Below are 19,379 nucleotides of genomic sequence, written 5' to 3'. Positions count from 1 at the left end.
GGGCAAACATTTACTTTAACAGTTTGATTTTTTCCAGCATCAGTTTGAAATACAGTCACAGTATGCGTTCTGTAAACCTCTGGGATGAGCGGCATAATCAGCAACAGATTCCAGCGTATCTGCCTGTGTGATATGTACTGTATGAACCTATTTTCATATGCTTTGAACTGTCCCAGATAGTAAGCCAACAGCAGCCCACTACCGGCAAACACTGGTGGTATAAAGGTTTTTCATCTGCCATACCCACCCCCCCATCCCCTCCCCCGCTGCCACTCTACAACCTTTTTACTGCCATTTTCCTCCTATGACACCATCCGCCTACTCCTGCAAAGTGCGGGTATAAATAAAAAGGAAATAACTATATAACACTGTTAATGTTATTGTGTTATTTGTCCTTTGGTCAATTTAAATGAGTTGCTATAGCTGTTTGCTGGCTTTCTATACAAGTAAGTATCCTTGCAGCAAAGATTCAGCTGTGGTTGTCAGATAGCAGTTCATTCCGTGGGCACATCCTGATACTGAGACTGTCAGTTTATGGGTCCTCCTGACATTTTGATATGCTGCAAAAAAGCAATGACATCCTTCTATTTCACCAAGCTAGCAACTACCATATTTAAAACTACTGTGCTTAAAATATATTATACACACGTACATCTAGTTTTCACCAACAGCAGAATACCGAAACAGAAATCCTGAAGGTTTTTACGCCGTGCCTGTTGATAATGTCGAATGCTTGATATCATTGCAGCTTGATTTAAGCACAGTGTTTGATACAATTGACCCTTTATTCCCTGTCAAATAAATATTTCACAGTCTCTATTGAAGAGCATGTATCCTTTTGTGGCCCACTGATTTGTGGAGTGCCCCGAGGTCAACGCTGGGGCCTATTTTATTCTCCTGATATATGCTCGCTCTGCTCCACATTACATCGCACACACTGTTTAGAGGACTCTCAATCACACATATCATTGAAGAATAATGGCCTAGATAACCTTATTTCACAGCGAGATTGACTCACTGAAATCCCTTGCTTCATAAAAAAAACAGACACTTATTTTTTTGACAGGACTGACTTGAACATTTTATAGTAAAAAATAAAAACTGTCACTGTCTGAATCACTACTGTGTCAAATAAATAGACAGATGGATAAGTACTTTACCTGTTTTAGGGTCAACGGAGAAGTATGGCTGGCCATGGAGGATGCTGTATACCACTCTAGCACTGTTTCCATAGGTGGGGTCATCTGCATCTGTGGCTGTCACTTGTGTCACATATGTCCCTGTGGAAAAGAGTGGGCAGACATATTGACTTTGACTTAATTTGCTCCCTCATGAGACCCGAAATCCAAACCCTTTGAAGTTCATCAGTTTACTTAATGATCTCACCTGACACTAATGAATGATGAATAACAACTGAGGAAGCTACAGCTAATACTGAAGTCCCTGATAGAGTGTAATGCCAATGAGGAGCAGGAGGAGTGTAGAGGAGAAGGAAAGTGTTTAATTTTCGTGTTTCATGTTGTGTGTTTTAGTTTGTACATTTGTAGCATTACTAAGTGGTTAGTATTATGAAAATTCTTTAAAAAAGGGCAAAAAAGCCTGTGTGCAACCATTTATTAAACAATGCAACCATTAAGAAAACAAAGGGCCATGGCAAGAATAGTGTTAAGATGGCAGTCTTCCAAACTCCTGCAGTAACAGGGACAGACTAATTACTTGTTGGAAGCTAGCTCATCCCCCTTAACTAGATGGCATTGAAAACACAATTCCGTTAATACAGTCTTTATTTACCAACTTCATTCAAAAGTTTCCAGTTTGAGAAGAATTGCCTTGTCAGCCTGACTATTTTATTAATCCCAGACACACACCTGATGTTTCTTGGGCAGATTCTTTAGACAGACCGCTTGCAGACAGGCTGACATGGATGCCTTCACAGGCAGACAGCTCCGTGCACGTATGCACGTCAATGCATCAATCACACACCCACATATGGGTAGCTTAAAAGCATGCTGTGTAAAATGTTTTTCAACTGCAGGATTTGTGGAACGCTTACCATTAACAGGAGACACTGACCAGAGGGATGGCATTTACATGGTCATTTTAAATTCTGGTAAGCTCCTGGTTCCCTGTAAAGAACTTGCTGTATATTAAATAGGCTTTGCAGTCTGAGCAGATGGTAACAATGGCATTAAAACATTAGGCGCGAGAGATTAGTGTCTCAATCCTCCCTAACAAAGCCACACATGCCTGATTAGACATGCTAGAGAAGGACTGCATCGTGTTCAAGACGAATATACAATAGATAAGATAATGCATTAACACCTTTTCGGGTCTGCAACAGAGAGGAAATCCCCGGCAACCAACAGCTCAGATGTAGTGAAAATTTTAAAGCATTTAAGCATAGCTAACACCTACGCATTCCCAAGTGACAAGGCCAACAGCCCTTCTCTAGGTGTGAGACAATAAATACAGTCCAATAAATTCTGTTTGTATTATGGAAATTCAGGTGTGTAAGTCAAAAAGTAGATGCAAGGAATAGCTTCAGAGGTCATCGTTGGTAAACGAGGTATGATAAGGATCACATTTGTGAAATATGGATTATCTACTGTAGCCACATATTACAGTATTAGATAAATTACCGTACAGTCATAAAACATAGCAATAAAGCAAATAAACCAATTAAATGCTCACAATATACACTTTTCATTTATTTTCTGACTCCATTTAAAATCCAAAATATATTTTATATTCATATATGAAATTAAAGAGAAAAAGAATTACATTACTACAATCAAATCTGTCCTGATTGTTAAATGAATCTGTTTTGTAATACTCTGACAATAACAACTTAATATGCAAGTTTATAGACAAGACGTGAAACTAACAAATTCATCAACAATTCATACTTTCACTTTCTCTGAATGATTCAGAGCTCAATGCAAACACATTTAAGGGTGTTTCCTGATTATTATGATGAGTTTATAATGTTTGGCCATATATTAGTCTTCATTACTAGCCGTTAAAGTATATTTATGTCAAGCATCTCTCTCTTTTAGCTATTTTGTTTTGCTCTGCTAACATAAAAAATATCCTCCGGGGCATTTTAGCCAAAGACAACAAGAAGAATGTAACAGTTAATTAACTCATTGATTATATTAGTCTTACTGGTATAAATATTGATAAAGACTTAAGTCAATTTGATGTTCATGCAAGGGTTGCATCTCCTACAGTATTAACAGCCTTTGGGTTATTGCTTGAGCTGGAGGTAAAGGAAATAATAAAGCTAAGGGTTCATAATAAAGGTGCATAATTTGTTTGTTATTTCTATATTTTTATATGTAGCTATTTCTAAACCTCCAGCTTATTTAGCCTTATGTGACAATAAGTCAGATCAGCTTCTTTGCTTTACTGTGATGCACTTTGTTACTTGAAATGTTGCACTTTGTAGCACTCTGTTAATTCCTGTTCAAGCACTTTGTATGACTGAGTTGGTTTTGCAGTTATTTTGATCAAAACATTTTGATTATATGTATATTCTGAAATACAGTCGTGTTTTGGTTAGAATTTTGTAAAAATAAGAATTATTATTTAATTACTTATGATTAACTGATTAATCCCTCATTATTTAAAGTGTCAAAAATAATGACATAGTAGTAACCAGTCATCAAAGTGATATTTTCAATTTTCTTTCACAGATTGCGCAGCATCAAATAAACAGATAAATAATGTATCTTATAATAACTGGAAAGTAACACGTTTTTAAAATCTTCAGTGCATTCACTTGAAACATGTCGGAGTAGTTATCTAAGTTGAAATTAATGTGTTTTCTATCATCTAATTGATCATCTACTTGATTCATACTGTGGGTGGTGTTTAAGGCGAATACTTTGTACTCTGCTTCCATGGTAACACTAGATGTGTTTTTGATAAACTTGAAAGCCTCTCTGATTCTACAGTAAACAGTTACAGGGCAGCTTGTGATTTAGAGTGCTCACCGGGGCTCGGCTGTGTTGTTACCGCTTTCTACCTGTACTCTGGAGACTGCAGATTTTGGAGTTTTTGAGGGTGTCATTGCCATTCAGATCAAGAGGAACCATTCTCCCAGCGAATTACCTTGATCTGTTCTCTCAGGGGGTGGATGTAAAAAGACAAAGCCGTGAAATATACTCAGGGCACAGCAAGAATAACTGGTTCTCTGAAATGTCAAAATCTGTTGGGGTGGAGAGTAGCTTTGCCCCTCTGGTTGTACCTGTGATGCTCCTGAAACTCAACTTTTTTGTCTTCCTCAGTTCAAGAGGAGAAAACAAAGTATTCTGTACAAAGGATTCAGATCCATTAAGACACGTACTGTCTTCTATATCTTTGGTGAACAGAAGAAGTCACTGCAGGTGGTCACATACCTACTGGTGACATCTCAGGGACACTGGCCTTATATGGTCCTTCCAGGAACTTTGGCTCATTGTCGTTGATGTCTTGGACCTTGATTACAAACTCTGATTCAGGCTCTAGGGGCCTATTGGTGTTGATGTCAACGGCCTGGGCGCGTAGGGTGTAGTAAGGCTTCTCCTCCCTGTCAAGACTCCTTAAGGCATGGATGTCCCCGGTTGTTTGGTCAATTGTGAAAATGGAGCCAGCCCCATCCCCCGAGAGAGTGTACTTCACCGCACTGTCCCCCTTATCGAGGTCAGTGTGCAGCTGCAAGACAAAAGAGGAAAAAGACAGGTTGAGTGCAAACATTGGCACAGATAATGATTCATTGAAAGCACTGGGGAAGAGCTGTCAAAGAACACTATTTCACAAAGACAGTCAAGGAAACTGACTGCGCATCAAAGAGCAAATTCATGTCTCTGCAAAGATCTGCAAAACACTAAATCATGAGAAAAATAGAATGATCGTACTTTCAGAACGTTTCACAGATTAATGAGGCTAAGTCTCTCATAAATAATGTATTCTCTCAGTGCAATTATGCTGCAGTGATAACTCTTCAACATCGTGGACCCATTTCTAGTCAAGCATGACTCAAAAATCTCCTTTTATATGAGACAGGAGATAGGAGTTTTTTTCTCAAAGTGGCAAAGATCAGGTTGTGAAAACTAGGCAAATACTCGTTTTCCACAAGAACAATTTTTAATACCGTCATCTGACAGAGGAGGTCTGTGACCAGATGACTCCCAACACAGTTGCAAAATATCGCTACTCGAGCCAGAGAACATCTTTGTTAATATAGATCCAGGGCCACAGCAGCTCTCTTTGTACAAGACAAACACATTCTGGGCTGGTGGCAGAAAGCCTATTGACATAGTTATGTTTACCTCCCTGCGGAGATCAGTCATACAATTCAAAGCCTTTTAAATATTTAAGGGCTCTAATGCAAAGTGATCATCACCATATATGGGTATGGATTTTTGCCTTCTTATCAATGGCATGGAATTTCCACCAACACTGTTGAACAGCAGTCTTATTCCAGGAGACAAAAATGGATATTTTAAGCACCGAAGCAGAAGCATACAGTGTAACTAGCTGATTGGGGGACCTGCAAGCTCAGGGCAACATGGATTCATTTTTCTCTGTCAAAAAACACTTCCCTAACTTGCTCTGAGATGCCTCTAATTCTACACTCTTTGACGCAGTGTGGGGAACTGCCATAACTGAAAGGATATTGTTAGGTTTTTGGCTGCTTTTTTAATAATAACTCATGTTTTCCAATGGTGACATCTGGCTGAACATCAGTGATTTCATGTTTGTAGGCTTACTAGCAATAATAAGTTCAGCAAACAATTTCTGGCCATCAATCACCTTCTGGTTTTTGCACTAGCTAATGACTGACTCCAACACTGACCTTTTTAGAAATTGTCTGTTTTACCCCACTGGTAAATATTAAGCTATCATTTGCACACGGCAAATTCTCCATTGAAACCTCCATGGTAGTGCCACCCATGGGGAGGTGAGAAAATATGATGAGATGCAGCTATAAATTCTCTGTAGGTTATGGCTCAAAACAACCCAAGACACGCAGACACAAGCACAAACACAGTGAGAGTAATTGGTGATGCAGTGCAAATTGCCCAGTTCACACAAGCATAGCATGGCATTATGATGTTCTCACCCGTGGTGCATTATTCATTGCTATTCAAATGAATGAGGATTATTTTTAGTACATGACCCTTGTTGGGTGACAACAACATGTCATTACATTTTCTGCAATGAGCACAAAATCTGAAATGTAGATTATGCGCTGTCCATGCAAATAATGCAAACAATATTCTCCTCCTTCACAAACTAGATAATCTGACAATAAAGCCGAGTCGATTATGGACTGAACACTTCTTTTACCTTCAATCAGCAGTGAAGGTAACACTTGGTGACATTTTGGGTCACACTGAAGATTTGATTTGGTATAAAATTTTGTCAACTTTTTGCCAAATTCTGGCAAGGGCCCACTAAAGTCTTCACTCATTAAATAAAATATAATAAAGTTAAAAAAGTAACAGTAAAAGCTTGTGAATGTAAGCTAATGAATTGGGAGATTCATATTCCCATAATGGAAGCCCAATTTATGCAATTCAAACCACAATTTGCACCCTTATTTTGAATTTGTATCCCTTACACTTTGTATTGGGGTGCCAGAGCTTTAATAATTAAAAAAAAACAAAATTACCATAATAATTATTATTATTGTGTTCTTTTGAAACATAAAAACACTCCACCCTGAACAGTAAACATGTTTCAAGTTCTTCATGGGGAGTCAACAATGTCTCTGCCACTTCAGAAATTAAACTTCATCCCAATCACGCCTAAGGTGTTTCATTTTTACCAAGAAGAGCTCCTAATTTTTTTCATGATTATTAATAAGGGCTTATGTTTTTTCATGTGTCCCTCATTAAAACAGATTTTAAAAAATGCTTTGGGCGATTTTTCTTTGTATTACAACCTGTCTACAGTACAGCACTGTAAACGAACACATGGTGAAAGCTGATTTAAAAACGTTAAAGTCCCCCCCGCCCAACCCAAAAGTATGTTTTTCTTCTTGTTCCTACAGTTGAATGTTTGAGCTTCTCTGTATGTGCAGAGCTTGACACTAGAAGATTGTTCACATTCATCTGCTGAAATTGAAAAATTTCTCTCCAAAATAGTTTGGCAGCCAATCGTGGTCCAATATTCACCTTACACAAGTGTGTTGTGGAAACCTGAAGCCTCCAGTTCCCAAACACTGAGAATGGGCTTTACATGGAAGTAGGAGACATCTTGTGTCCAGCAGTTAAACTTCTGAAATGAACAACATTTGCATATTCATAGAATTTGGATTTTTTTATGAAAACAGGACTGAATCATCAACAGGAGAAACCTGCACTCAACTGATCCTGCTGAAGTTCTGTTGCTGCGTGGGCACATCAATGAATCGTTTACTGCCTATATCCACTCAATGAATAATTGCTGATTATAATAAGGGATGGTAAAACCAAGTCTTATGAGCTCAACAAATGAGGGAGAAGGATATAATTTCAAGGATTTTAAAAAGATAACTTCACTTTTTTGTGGAAAAAACCTGAGACACAAATTATTATTCAAAGTAGAGTATTTTATACACATCTTAAAACATGTCTGGAGGGCATCTTTAACTGTGCTTTTTTTTATTTATTTTTTTAGCTTTTGCTAACTTTTTAAATTTTAAGATCAACTTTCTTTTGTAGGATCAAAGAGCATCAGTGAGATAGCATTTCATACCCTTGCTAGAAGGGGATGAAATGAGGGAACGAGGGAACGAGAGAGGATACTACCGCCCATGCTTCAGGTAAATTGGAAGTAAACCTTGCAGCCATGTTTTGTTGGGCAATATTGGGGTTCCCTGTCCTCCAGCCACGGGCCAGACAGACGTTCAGATATATTGAAGGCACCCACTCAGTGCTTACCAAAGCTAAATCAACGGCAAATAAACGGTAAAAAAGTAACGGCAGCAGGTATATTGAGTTTGTAAAGTTAGCTGTTTTACTTTGTGTCATTGACAAGAGCTAACTAAAGTTAAAACTGCTCAAGAGGATGAGGACAGCTAGCAAAGCCCGCAAGATATTAGCAAGAGAAGAGACTTCGGTCCTAGCTTACATGATGAAGATAAGCAGGTATACAAGTGAAGAGTTAATTAATGTGACATGATGGATACAAGCAGAGAACATTGGCCAATGAATAAAAGTTACTCAAATTATGCTTTCAGAAATGAAGACCGACCAGTATCTGAAAATACTGGCTGTGCATGGAGAGTTCTGTACTTTTATTTATTTATTTATTTATTTATACCTCCACCGTGGAGTAATATGTGGCTAAATTCAGGATAACTACAACAAATGGCTTATTTTTTAGCCTTTAAGTTTTAAAGGGTTTAGAGCAGTTGAACTCCAGTGAAACATCTTCAGGTATTCATGATGGCAACCTGGAAAAGGGTATTGTGAGGATTTTGTACAGATGGGGTTGTGAACAAGATGTCAACACTTTCCTAAGGTGTCCTGTGACTACAAAGGGAAGGGCATGATGAAGTTTAATTCTATTTTATAGTGCTTTCAGGCTGCTGTGCCTTTTTTTTCTTTTTTATTCTGTGCTGCTTGGTTGAAAGCTGCTGTGTCATGCATTATTCTGCTGTTGGCTGCTGTCTTACTCTTTTGCTAGTGGTTTATAAAAGTACAGCTGGGTGATAATAAATAACAGTTTTTTACCATCTATTGACTTTTGTGAATTATAAGTCGATATTGACATTTTTTTCACCATTTTCTGACATTTTATCAACCAAACAACTAATCAATTTATCGGCAGATTAATTGATAATGAAAGTAAATGAGCAAACAGGGACATAAGGCTGTGCAATATGTTTGAAATGGATATCATACTACTAATGGGAGTATTTTCCGATACATAATGATAATGGCAAATTTATTCAAAATCACATAAAATACCCAAATGAATATTCAATACTATGACGGGTTCCAAAATGTCAGAAAATGTGTGAAAAATATTGGCCACTGTTACCCAAAGCCCAAGATGACTACTTTATCATTCTTTAATTTCCCTGTGGAATTAATGAAGTACTCTGTCTATCTATCCATCTATAACACAATCAGATTATTTAAGTTTTTTTTTACAAAGTTCTGTTGTCCAAATTGATGATTCCAAGAAAACTGAAAGAAACACAATTAAAATTATTTATGATTTTGCCTGATGATATTAGTAACAGTGGAGCACAGGTCATTGCATTGAATATTCATTTTGGTATTTTATGTGATTTTGATACATTTGCCATCATCAATATGTGTAGTCATATTGGAAAATATTCTCATTAATTGTATGATATCCATCTCAAACATATTGCCTGGCCTTATGTGGCTTTTGGTCATTGACTCGGTGCAGAAGTGACATTCTAGGGCTGCAACAATTATTTTCATTATTGATTAATCTGTCAATTATTGTCTTGATTAATCGATTAGTTGTTTGGTCCATGAAATGCTGAAAAATGCAGTTTTTGCTGTTTCCCAAAGCCAAAGATGACGTCCTCAAATGTCTTCTTTTGTCCCGACCAACAGTCCACAACTCAAAGATATTTAGTTTACTGTCATAGAAGACTAAATAAACCAGAAAATATTCTAATTTAAGAAGCTGGAATCTGCTTAAATGTGAGTTTGTTTAGGAGCAAAGATTGGATGGCTGATAGGACACACTTTGGAGGCATGACTACAAAGGGTTGGAAAGCATTCTGTTCTCTTCTGTGTTGCTTGGGTTTTGGCCACTGTGCCATTATGCTCATGTTGGTAGCTGCACCATTTAATTGCCAATGTGTGTGCATGTATGTGTGTTCTCCCACCTGCTGTGTGTGCTGGCAATGGTTGATTTTGTGGATTCATTTCATTCAATTTTGTTTCTAGTGATGAAAATTGACTTGTTAGGCCGTGCCATCAAATTGGGGAAATATGTGTTTGAGCAGTTATGGTTGTAATTTTTAATTATTGTGTGACATCGCATGTCTCTAAAATGTGTAGCTGAATAATTATTGCTGGCACGTAACCAGTCGGAATTTGGTTTCAACTTTATGGGTTTGAACAGTTAATAACAGAAGTGATTTAGTGATTTACTTTTGTTTACAGTAGTGCAGGGATTCTGGCATGGTGTTTAATTAGTCTCAAAACCCGCACACATAAAAACCAGGCGCGTGCACGTGATACAAGCTCACAGAACAGTATCCGTGAGAGGAAAAGCATCCTCGCAAGGGAGAATTTCTGCTCTGACGGCACAAATGTGGTCCTGCAAGCACGGGACTGTGAAGAGCATAAGCTCGACCCTCCCTATGCGCTCGCAACTGCTCATCGCTTGCTTGTCAAGTTGACTTTGGAGACTTTGGAGGTGGGGATGGAATAGACAATGGCTGATGTCTTTTGTTTTTTTGATTTTTCCATTAAGTTCTCCTATTAATCCCTGTGTTTTCTAAAAATCTGAAAATAGCCCTGTACCCTACATCACCTGAACTCCTCTGCAACATTCCTCTAATAACCAGGTGTCATGTGATTCCTTTAGAGTGTAATTTTAAGTGTCTGTCTCTCTTGTTGATATCTAGAACAGTATAAAAAAACATGCACCACCATTTCCTGTAGTCTGCAATGTTCACATCTACCCATGGCATGCTTATTCACAATGTTTAATGTACTGTTCAGACCGGTGTGACCAAACCCCGTCCTTGATAGAATGTCCTCCTCCTTTCTATTTGTATTGCTTCCTCTCATTTCTCCTACATTTCTTTGAATGCTGCAGTAGCATCGGCCCTTATTTCCTCTATCTGACTCTTCCTGATTTGATTATACTTTTAACTTCAGCCTTGCTTTATTTTATGACCACACTTATTTCTCTTTCTCTTGTTGCTCCCTTTGCATGTTTATCTGCCAGCTCCATCCACACCAATATGTGCAGGAATCCACGTGCGTTTAATTTCTATTCCTGCCGTCTTAATTCTGAATATTATTTGAGCTATGTCAAGTACTATGTCTTGCCTTGTATCTGACTGCATGTATTTAATACTTGCTAGAGCACCAGTGGAATCAGAACCTATCAAATCTTTGATTGGTTTGACTTCCTCTATCCAGCTTAGAGCTAAATTGGTTGTTCTCTCAGCCAACTGCCTGTCATCAAAGGTCAAAGATCATGGTCAGTATTCAAAGTGACCAGTATTCAGCCACTGTCTATTCCATACCTGCCTCCAAAGTCTCAAAACTCAACTTGACGAACAAGCGGGTGTTGAGCAGTTGTGAGCTTGTACGGAGGGTTGAGCTTGCGTTTGTTACAGCCTCGTGTTTGCGGGACTGGATTTTGTGCAGGCGGAGCAGAAACACTCCTCTTGAGATAGTTTTCAGTTTGTGGATACTTTTCTGTGTGCTTGTATCATGTGTGTGCGTCTGGTTTTTGAGACTAATTAAACGCCATATTATGACTTCAGTGGATAATCTTTGACAGCAAGTTAGAAATGAATATGAGCTACATGATGGGTTTGCTCACAGGTGGGTTTATTGGCAGCATAAATACACACTTCTAACATGTCTTCTGTCTACATACTGTTCATAATTCTATTCTATTCACCATGCCATTAACTCAGTATTGGTCGCTGTACCACTCACTTGCTTGTGTGTTTGTATGCATTCATGCATTTGTGTCATACTGTCGTCTACTTGTGGCTGCGTTGTTGGCAATGGCTGCTTATTTTGTGTATCTGGTTAACTAGGAAAATGGAAAGTGGTGACACAGACTCCTGTTAAACCAGCTGGGCAGACAGCCCTGTCTCTAATTAAGGCGCCATCATCAGACAAATTGGAAACATACTTATTTGAGCAGTAATGATCACAGTCGTCCATTATTGTGGGATTGTGTGAAATGGTAAGTCTGTAGTTGGTAGGCTGCAGAGCAATAATTAGTCAAAAAAACAAGCCTTAAGAATTAAAACCCTAAACAACAGAGGTGATCTACAGTTGTATGAGTCTTCAAGTGTTTTTATGTGTAACCTTTCTTAACTTTAACGTGTAAAATGTAGATACTGTAGAGTATGGATTGTTTTTCGTAACCATATGTAATACAAACAAAATGCAATCATCCAACAATTGATTTTAACTTGAGCCATATCCAAGGGATGTATTTCTTGTGGGCCTTTTGTCCGTTAGCAGTATGGTTTAAGAGTCTTGTTGCCCTCAGGTGCTCCCAAGAAACTTGCTCTTTCAGGTTTGCCAGCCTTTAATAAAACACTGTGTTTATTCCAGCACCCTTCGATACTCAGATGTAGCAGGGGACCTTCCAGAAATGACAGCTTTTTGTGTAAATATTGTTTAGTTATTATCTATCTTGTTTCCTATTGTTTTGTAAAATTGTAATTGTGTTTTTCAAACCGTTCAGAAAACTTAACGCAATCAACAGTGTAATATAGTCTCACAGGTTTTAGTATTGCAGACTTGTTTTAACAGTTTTGTTCTGTTAGATGAAATGACAATACCGGTGCACAGCAGTCTAATTTCTTAGGCATGATGAAAATTGCTTTTCTTGTGGCGCAGTAAAAAGATCACAGTAGCAGATGGACTGTTGCAACAATATAGTCATAATGAGGTCCACAATCTTTTACTAGTTAGCTCCAGCCTAGAAAAACACATTGGTGACATAAAGCATGCAGGGCGTAAACACAATAACATCCTGTACAGTCAACAAAATGCCCCCAACAAACATGACTACAATGAAACCTATAATGTTCCATCATTGTTGAGAATTTTTGAGGACATACAGTTTGTGTTTGTGATTGCATCATATTACAAGAAGTTCACCTTATTTTGTTACTCACACCTGGTGGTCTGAATCAACATCCTTGTGAAACACACTCAAAAACTGAGCATTGGAAGCTTCATAGCAGCATCTGTTGCAGGGAAATTGATTTGGATTGCATGAGACTGTTTAGGTGTTCATGATCATTTCCATAAAAGCAAATATTGATAAAGCGACAGTGATTACTATAGAGATAATAATGATCAGGATGTTCCATTTGACAGGCTGTTCATCCAGTCCATAATTAATGCCCTTATAATCATCAACACAAACTACTTTTCTTCACTGAGGCTGGATAGTACACTCTGTAATGTGGGCATAAATATATATATATATTTTGTGTACTAATGGATTAATGGGGAATTTACATTTGGTTGCCCTTTGACTGACAAGAAAAAAACAGGAGCATATTTTTCACATTTGCTGTTTATTCAATACAAGCGCCCCTGAGAGGCACCTGCAAATTGATTCAGAACCGCACAATTAAAGATGAAAAAGAAATGCAAATGCAAATATGAAAAAGAATAGGCACATTGCCTCATTAATTATAAGTGAAAGTTGACTGTTATTAATTAAAAATTCCATTACTCTAACAATGGTAATCAATTATATAAAAAGATTCATTAATAAGGAGGCAGACAAGGGCTCTTTTTAAACTACAAAACACCCATTGGGCTCAATAGGCAAGAGGCGGAATCACAGCCATAACCTTCTTGACAGTATGCCAGAAGAGAATAAGTAATTTTGCTAAAGAGAGAGAGAGAGAAAAAAAAATACTGTCCTTTCTTTTCTTGTTACAATTATTTCCAATCTAGCATATGAGTCAACAAAACAGTCTGTGTATACAGAATTCAAATTATGGCATTACTGATAACCTTATGTAAATCCAAAAAAAAGCAAACTTTTGGTTAAGAAAGCATGTGCAGGATGACTGAATGAGAGCTGGCTTGTAGAGACAGCCTAATATACACCCCATATTATGGTGAGAATGTCTTAACACTCCGTTTTTCACGATAACCATAATTAGCAAGATGCTTTGCTCATGGTACCAGTTGACATGGCAGCTATAAAAAGAAACAGGTAGTGTGAGGAACAGAAATAAGATTCCTGTTACCATCCAAACTCACACCATCTGTTTGAGTAATTATGTTTGCATTCATGTTTTTTTTTTCTCCTCAGATGATTGCTTAATGTTCAATTGTTCAAGATGCTAAGGAGGGCTGTCAAACATTGTACATTTCAGACACTTTACTTGCTTTCATCAAAAGGATGTTTCAGTGATAATGATACGGTTCAAAGTCTTGCTTAACCTCATTTTGCCAGGATTTATGCCTTTTTTATGGACATAAATTAAGTATTGTAGGGATCAAAGCAGCTCTGGCCTATAATTTCCACAATGGTCTCTTTAACCATTAGGTCATCTTGTCCTTTCTGGAACAGTTGAGTCAATGCAGATTTTCAGCCAGTGCATCAATGCTGTTGTCAAAACAAATATAGGCAGGACAGTGATTCATCTTCTACTAATCATGAGTGCAAAATACTTCTATTGACTAAAACTACTAGTATGAATGGGGAAAATTGTAGCTTGTCATTACTGGCTGTGGAATAGTCACTTAGTGATTGTGCTTTACAGGGAATTCTTGGCTGTGAGAGATGGTGGTGTTGTCTGCCACTTGCAGGATTTGCAGCACATGGTCCCTCATTGGCTATGCAGTAAACCCGCATATTGATTAATTTGAGTGATTTCAATGGAGAATGTAACCAACCTCTGTTGAAAATGCTGTAATTGGATTTCTGCAACCAGGATTATATGAAGCTCCTCTCAGGAATACATATGGAAGCCACAACTCTTTGCTGATAGCGAGCCAACATTGTTACATGAATGGCCCCGGCAACATTGTACCAGCGAGTGCATTTACAAATCAGTAAACATCCTGAAAAGGATTAGAACATACTTGTTGCTGTCGTCTTTAAATGAAATTAAATGTCTGCGCTGATGATGGAAGTTAATGTGTTTGGTTTTGATATTTCCCGGTAGACAATATAGACATGTCCTCATACCAGTGCAACAAGATTCTGATCCATATTTAACAGTGGATTATGCTTTAAGCAGGACTGCGGCATAAACTATATGTCTCACATTAGAATTTATACAGTGAGCTGTTAATCAGTGGGAATCATTCAGTATCCATCTGTGCTTTGTATGCATTCCTGGCCTACTGCTGTCTTGCATTTATTTTATGCCTCAATTCATTATTTGGTCGACCCTTCAATCCAACAACCACTCAACCATGGTCCTACCACCCCAGTAGTGTGGTGAGTGGCATGTTGTAGGTGGCTGAGGTGGTGCATTGTCAGGCCGGTGCCATGTCGTACCACATCATAACTGCTGGTTGCGTGGTAAGTTCCTGTGGATACTCAGTGTACTGGTGAGCTTCTGATGGAAAGAAAACACTATGTCAAATGCTGCAAGCTTATTATAGTTGATCGATATTGCCTTGCGAGCCATTTCTTTGCTTCTGACAGCTCGGAGCTTGCTATCTGGGTTGTGTCATGCCTCAGTCAGGTAATAGGGATGGGAGGGAGAAAAAAAAATCAGACGTACACACAGAAGGCCATACAGGTAGATAAGCAACCACTGAAAACATGCAGGTGTGTGTGTGTGTGTGTGTGTGTGTGTGTGTGTGTGTGTGTGTGTGTGTGTGTGTGTGTGAGAGAGTGAGAGAGAGACGGCAAGAGAGAGGACTAAATGGGATAGATTGACAGATATAGCCTAGTGTGTGTGACAGATAGAAGCCGCTCAGTTGTATTCACCTCTGAAGCTGTATTAGCACAGTTCAGTGCCTCCTACATCTCTCATGCAGTTGTAAACAGGCATTCATCAAAACCCAGACAACTACATTCACCATCTGTTGAAAGATGGTGATTGTAGCCACGGTTGTTGAAATAACTGTTGCCTAAGTCAACAATCTGAAAGAACTAATGCGATGCAATGCATAGCAGCTTTATCATACATTACCAAACATTACCAAAAAATCTATGCTCATGCGAGGTTATTTTTTGAATAGACAATAACATGGTGTAAGAATGATTTTTGACCTATCACATTAATGTACATGATTGTTATCGATCTTAGAGAACAGGCTTAAAGCTTGATTCCCTTTTCTCATATCACACTTGATTAAACAATATAGGCATATTGATACAACATACAGAATGCAATTTTCTACTCAGAATCACCACAATATTGCCCGTCAATGTCAAGGTACAAATGGAAAACGTTGACCACGTAAGTAAGTGATACTGATTGGGACATTAGAACACCATTTGGAAATATGATCCATGCAATACAGGAGAAAAGTCCATTACCCAAGAGGACAAAATATATAGCCTATGATATATATTATTTTGTCAGGACAGACGGATGGTGTCATTAGCTTTTATTTCATCTGTTCTTTTGAGAATTTCTTGCAACATTCATCATCAACATACATTACAATTGTAAATGCCTTCCACCTCATAATATGTTCTAATGAGCAGCTGAATCACTGGCACACCTTGTGTATAATCTTTGGGAGAGCAATCTTTTCAAATTACTTTGCATCTGACACTGAATTACTTAGGCAACACATTTCTAGATGAATTTAGAATAAATATTAAAGAGATTATGATCATGAACCTTTTATGTGGGAGTGTTTTATGAACATTTTACACAATGCACACAATTTTTACTGTAGTTTCATCAAATGTATATCCATATGTCATTATTCTGTTAACACTGAGTCTGATATAAGTACTTGTGTGCTTCTGTTCCCTACTGTTACTCCATTAGCCATTCTTGATGAATGCTATGGATAGATCAACAACATTATTGTTAGGCACTTCGCTCAGGCTCTGTTTGTAGTAGCCTTGCTGAGCTGTAGGTCACTGAATAGACCTCTGCGTAGAGGTGCAAAGCAATCAACGTATGAAGCCTGTGATTTTGGAGTCGATGTTAATTAGCTCCTGGCTTGCAGTCAGTCTCACTGAAGTATTTTACAACAGTGGCTATCCTCATCATAGTGTGTAAACAAGTTTGCTGCTTTTATATGAGCCTCTTCAGGTTTTCAAGCGTTTTACAGCTAAATTCCACAGCATTTAAACTAAACCATATTTAACAACGTGGAACACACTATCACTGGTAAGGCTGGTAAATTTCATGTGGTCAGATGATGGAATCTGTCTTTGTTGGCCCCGGTGCATAAGTCTTGTTGATAAGGTTTTTATGTCCTTCTTATAGGTCCTCATTGAAAGATTAAATTGTGGTCTCCACATCAGTAATAAATCTCAGCCAGGTGTGGGGTGGGACTGAGAGGAAGAGCCATCAATAAAAAGAAGGATGGTCATTCCTTGTCAGGCTGGAAGCAAGGGAATAAACAAGTTGTAGGAGAAACAGGGCTGCCCTTTCTAGGAAAAGTGGTTTATTGACTTTTATTTAAATGAGCGACCTTTTGTCTGCAAGTGTGAGAAACGGGGCATTGGAGCATGCCACTGCATGCCATTGCATGCTCTATATTGTTATAAAGGGTACTGAGAGTTTTTTTGCTCCCTTTCCTTTTTTATAGGTCCCAAGTGTGACTCTATCTAAATTGATTGGATTTCTCTTTAACCTTCAATACACGTGCTGTTATGGGTATGATGTTTGCTTTCTGAACTTAATGGCTGCAGCTTTAGTGAGTTATTTTATGGAACTGATTCCTGTACTGTATTTTCTTGCCAAGTCTATAATTTGTTTAGTCCCCTTTGAGAGAGTCTCACACGTTGCCTCGCTATCATGTTCCCCTGACTTAGCCTACGTAAAAAGAAAACATGGTTCTCTCTGGTGTTGCTTTCTGTGTGGATTCTGACGTGCAAATGATATATGTCTTAGATACATTGAAAATCTGGAGACCAAGTCATCCTTACATGGGTCCAGTCCCTCATAGGGCTCTGTACAAACACTCTGAGTGATCTCTCACAGCACTCTTGCTCTCTTTCCAATCTGTCTTTCCACTCCTATCTCTGCATCATTTGTGTTCACTAAACTTGGTCGTTTATACTCATAATTTGAAGCCTGTATGTGCATTCACTATAAATTGTTAGACAATGGTTGAAATTGAAAATAGTGCACAAATGTTGGGTTTGTTTTCTTACATTTTGTCTGTACAAAAGCACGGCAAGCCTGAGAGATATGTTCCTTTCGCTTACACCTCCACCGCTAGTAAGTGGTCATTATATTTATAATGCATCGAAATGACAAGCACCGTTCCTTAAAGTGGATTCTGAAATTCTACATTACTATAATTCTAGGGAAGATATGTCAAGCAGCAATTCATTACAATTATATTCAAATGGAGAGTGCCATAATGCTAGAAGGAAATGCTGGGGAATAACTGCTGAACTCAGTGGAGAGTTTAATAGAGAGTGAGAGGAAGCAGCTTGGTTTGATATACAGCCACACCACTAATGGCAGATTTTTCTAGCAGATAATCACTGCTCAGCATTGGAAAGGCCTCAGCATTATCTAATTGTGAGTGCACGGGGTTGTTACATTAACCCCCTTAAGCCCTAATTGCTAATCTGCAATAATGTGGTTGTTGTCAACAGGAGACTTTCAGAAGTCTCTTTGCATGAAGACTTGAATTAAATGAGGAATTTTGGCGCTCAATGTAATTTCGAATCAATATGTTCTTTTGGTTTCTTTGGACTTCAAGTGACATTATAATTATTCATGTCTTTTTAAAACTGCAGAGGAAGACAGTCATGAAATTGAAATGGTTTATTGTTATTTTCCTCTTCTTTGTTATCGTTAGAGTTACACAATACTGCAACAATAAACTTGGATTGGTAATAAGTAATGTAAACCTTTTTTATCCACTCTTGATAGACTGGTCTTCATATTTACACTGCAGATTAATTGTAGTATCAATATCTCCATTGTACTTTTTTTTGTTTTTTAAGAAAATTAGTGAAAAATAAAATACCCCCTCTTCTAAACAAATGTGCTTCAGCTGTCCTTGAGCAAAGCCCCAGAGCAGTTTCTCTCACATAAATGTGTGCAGTAGTGAACAGTGGCAGTGCTAAAGACCATGCTGGATGGAGGCATCTTGCCATGACCTTATTTGCACCTTGGGGAGAAAAAAGGATAATTAAGTAGTGTAAGTAGCAGCTCCCACTTGTGACTTTAGGTTTTATAACATTCCCTTCACGTTTAGTGTCTGCCACTATTCCTGCCAGCTGTTAAGGCAGGAATATATAAATTACTGCATACATTTTAAGAAATACAGAACCAGTATGAATACATTACTGTACTTGTTTTTTTTTTTTTGCAGTTAGACAGTTTCACAGATTTTGTTCTCCAATTAGGTTGCATGCATTAAATGGTATCAAAGCCTGAGTCTTAATTCATGCACTTCCTTTATTTTATAGTCATGTTGGTCCTGGTTTGGCTAAGGAGATTACAAAGACTAGTAGTAGAGATGATGTGGAACATAAAGCTATATATGTAAATAAATCTATGTTTATGCGAGGAACAG

General features: G+C 38.0%; 1 protein-coding gene across 1 annotated transcript in view; it reads right to left on the bottom strand.

Annotated features, from left to right (window-relative positions):
• LOC122972982 (cadherin-12-like) overlaps positions 1 to 19,379 on the bottom strand; it is a 101,734-nt gene that overhangs the window by 36,633 nt on the left and 45,722 nt on the right. The window contains exons 3-4 of the mRNA XM_044340427.1: positions 4,401 to 4,695; positions 1,161 to 1,280 (exon numbers count right to left, since the gene is read on the bottom strand). Coding sequence (XP_044196362.1) covers positions 1,161 to 1,280; positions 4,401 to 4,695 — 415 coding nt within the window. The remainder of the gene's footprint in view (positions 1 to 1,160; positions 1,281 to 4,400; positions 4,696 to 19,379) is intronic.

Source organism: Thunnus albacares, chromosome 21, assembly GCF_914725855.1.
Source record: "Thunnus albacares chromosome 21, fThuAlb1.1, whole genome shotgun sequence".
NCBI lineage: Eukaryota > Metazoa > Chordata > Actinopteri > Scombriformes > Scombridae > Thunnus > Thunnus albacares.
Note: the sequence above shows the minus strand (reverse complement) of the source record. Positions and strands in the feature narration are given on the sequence as shown.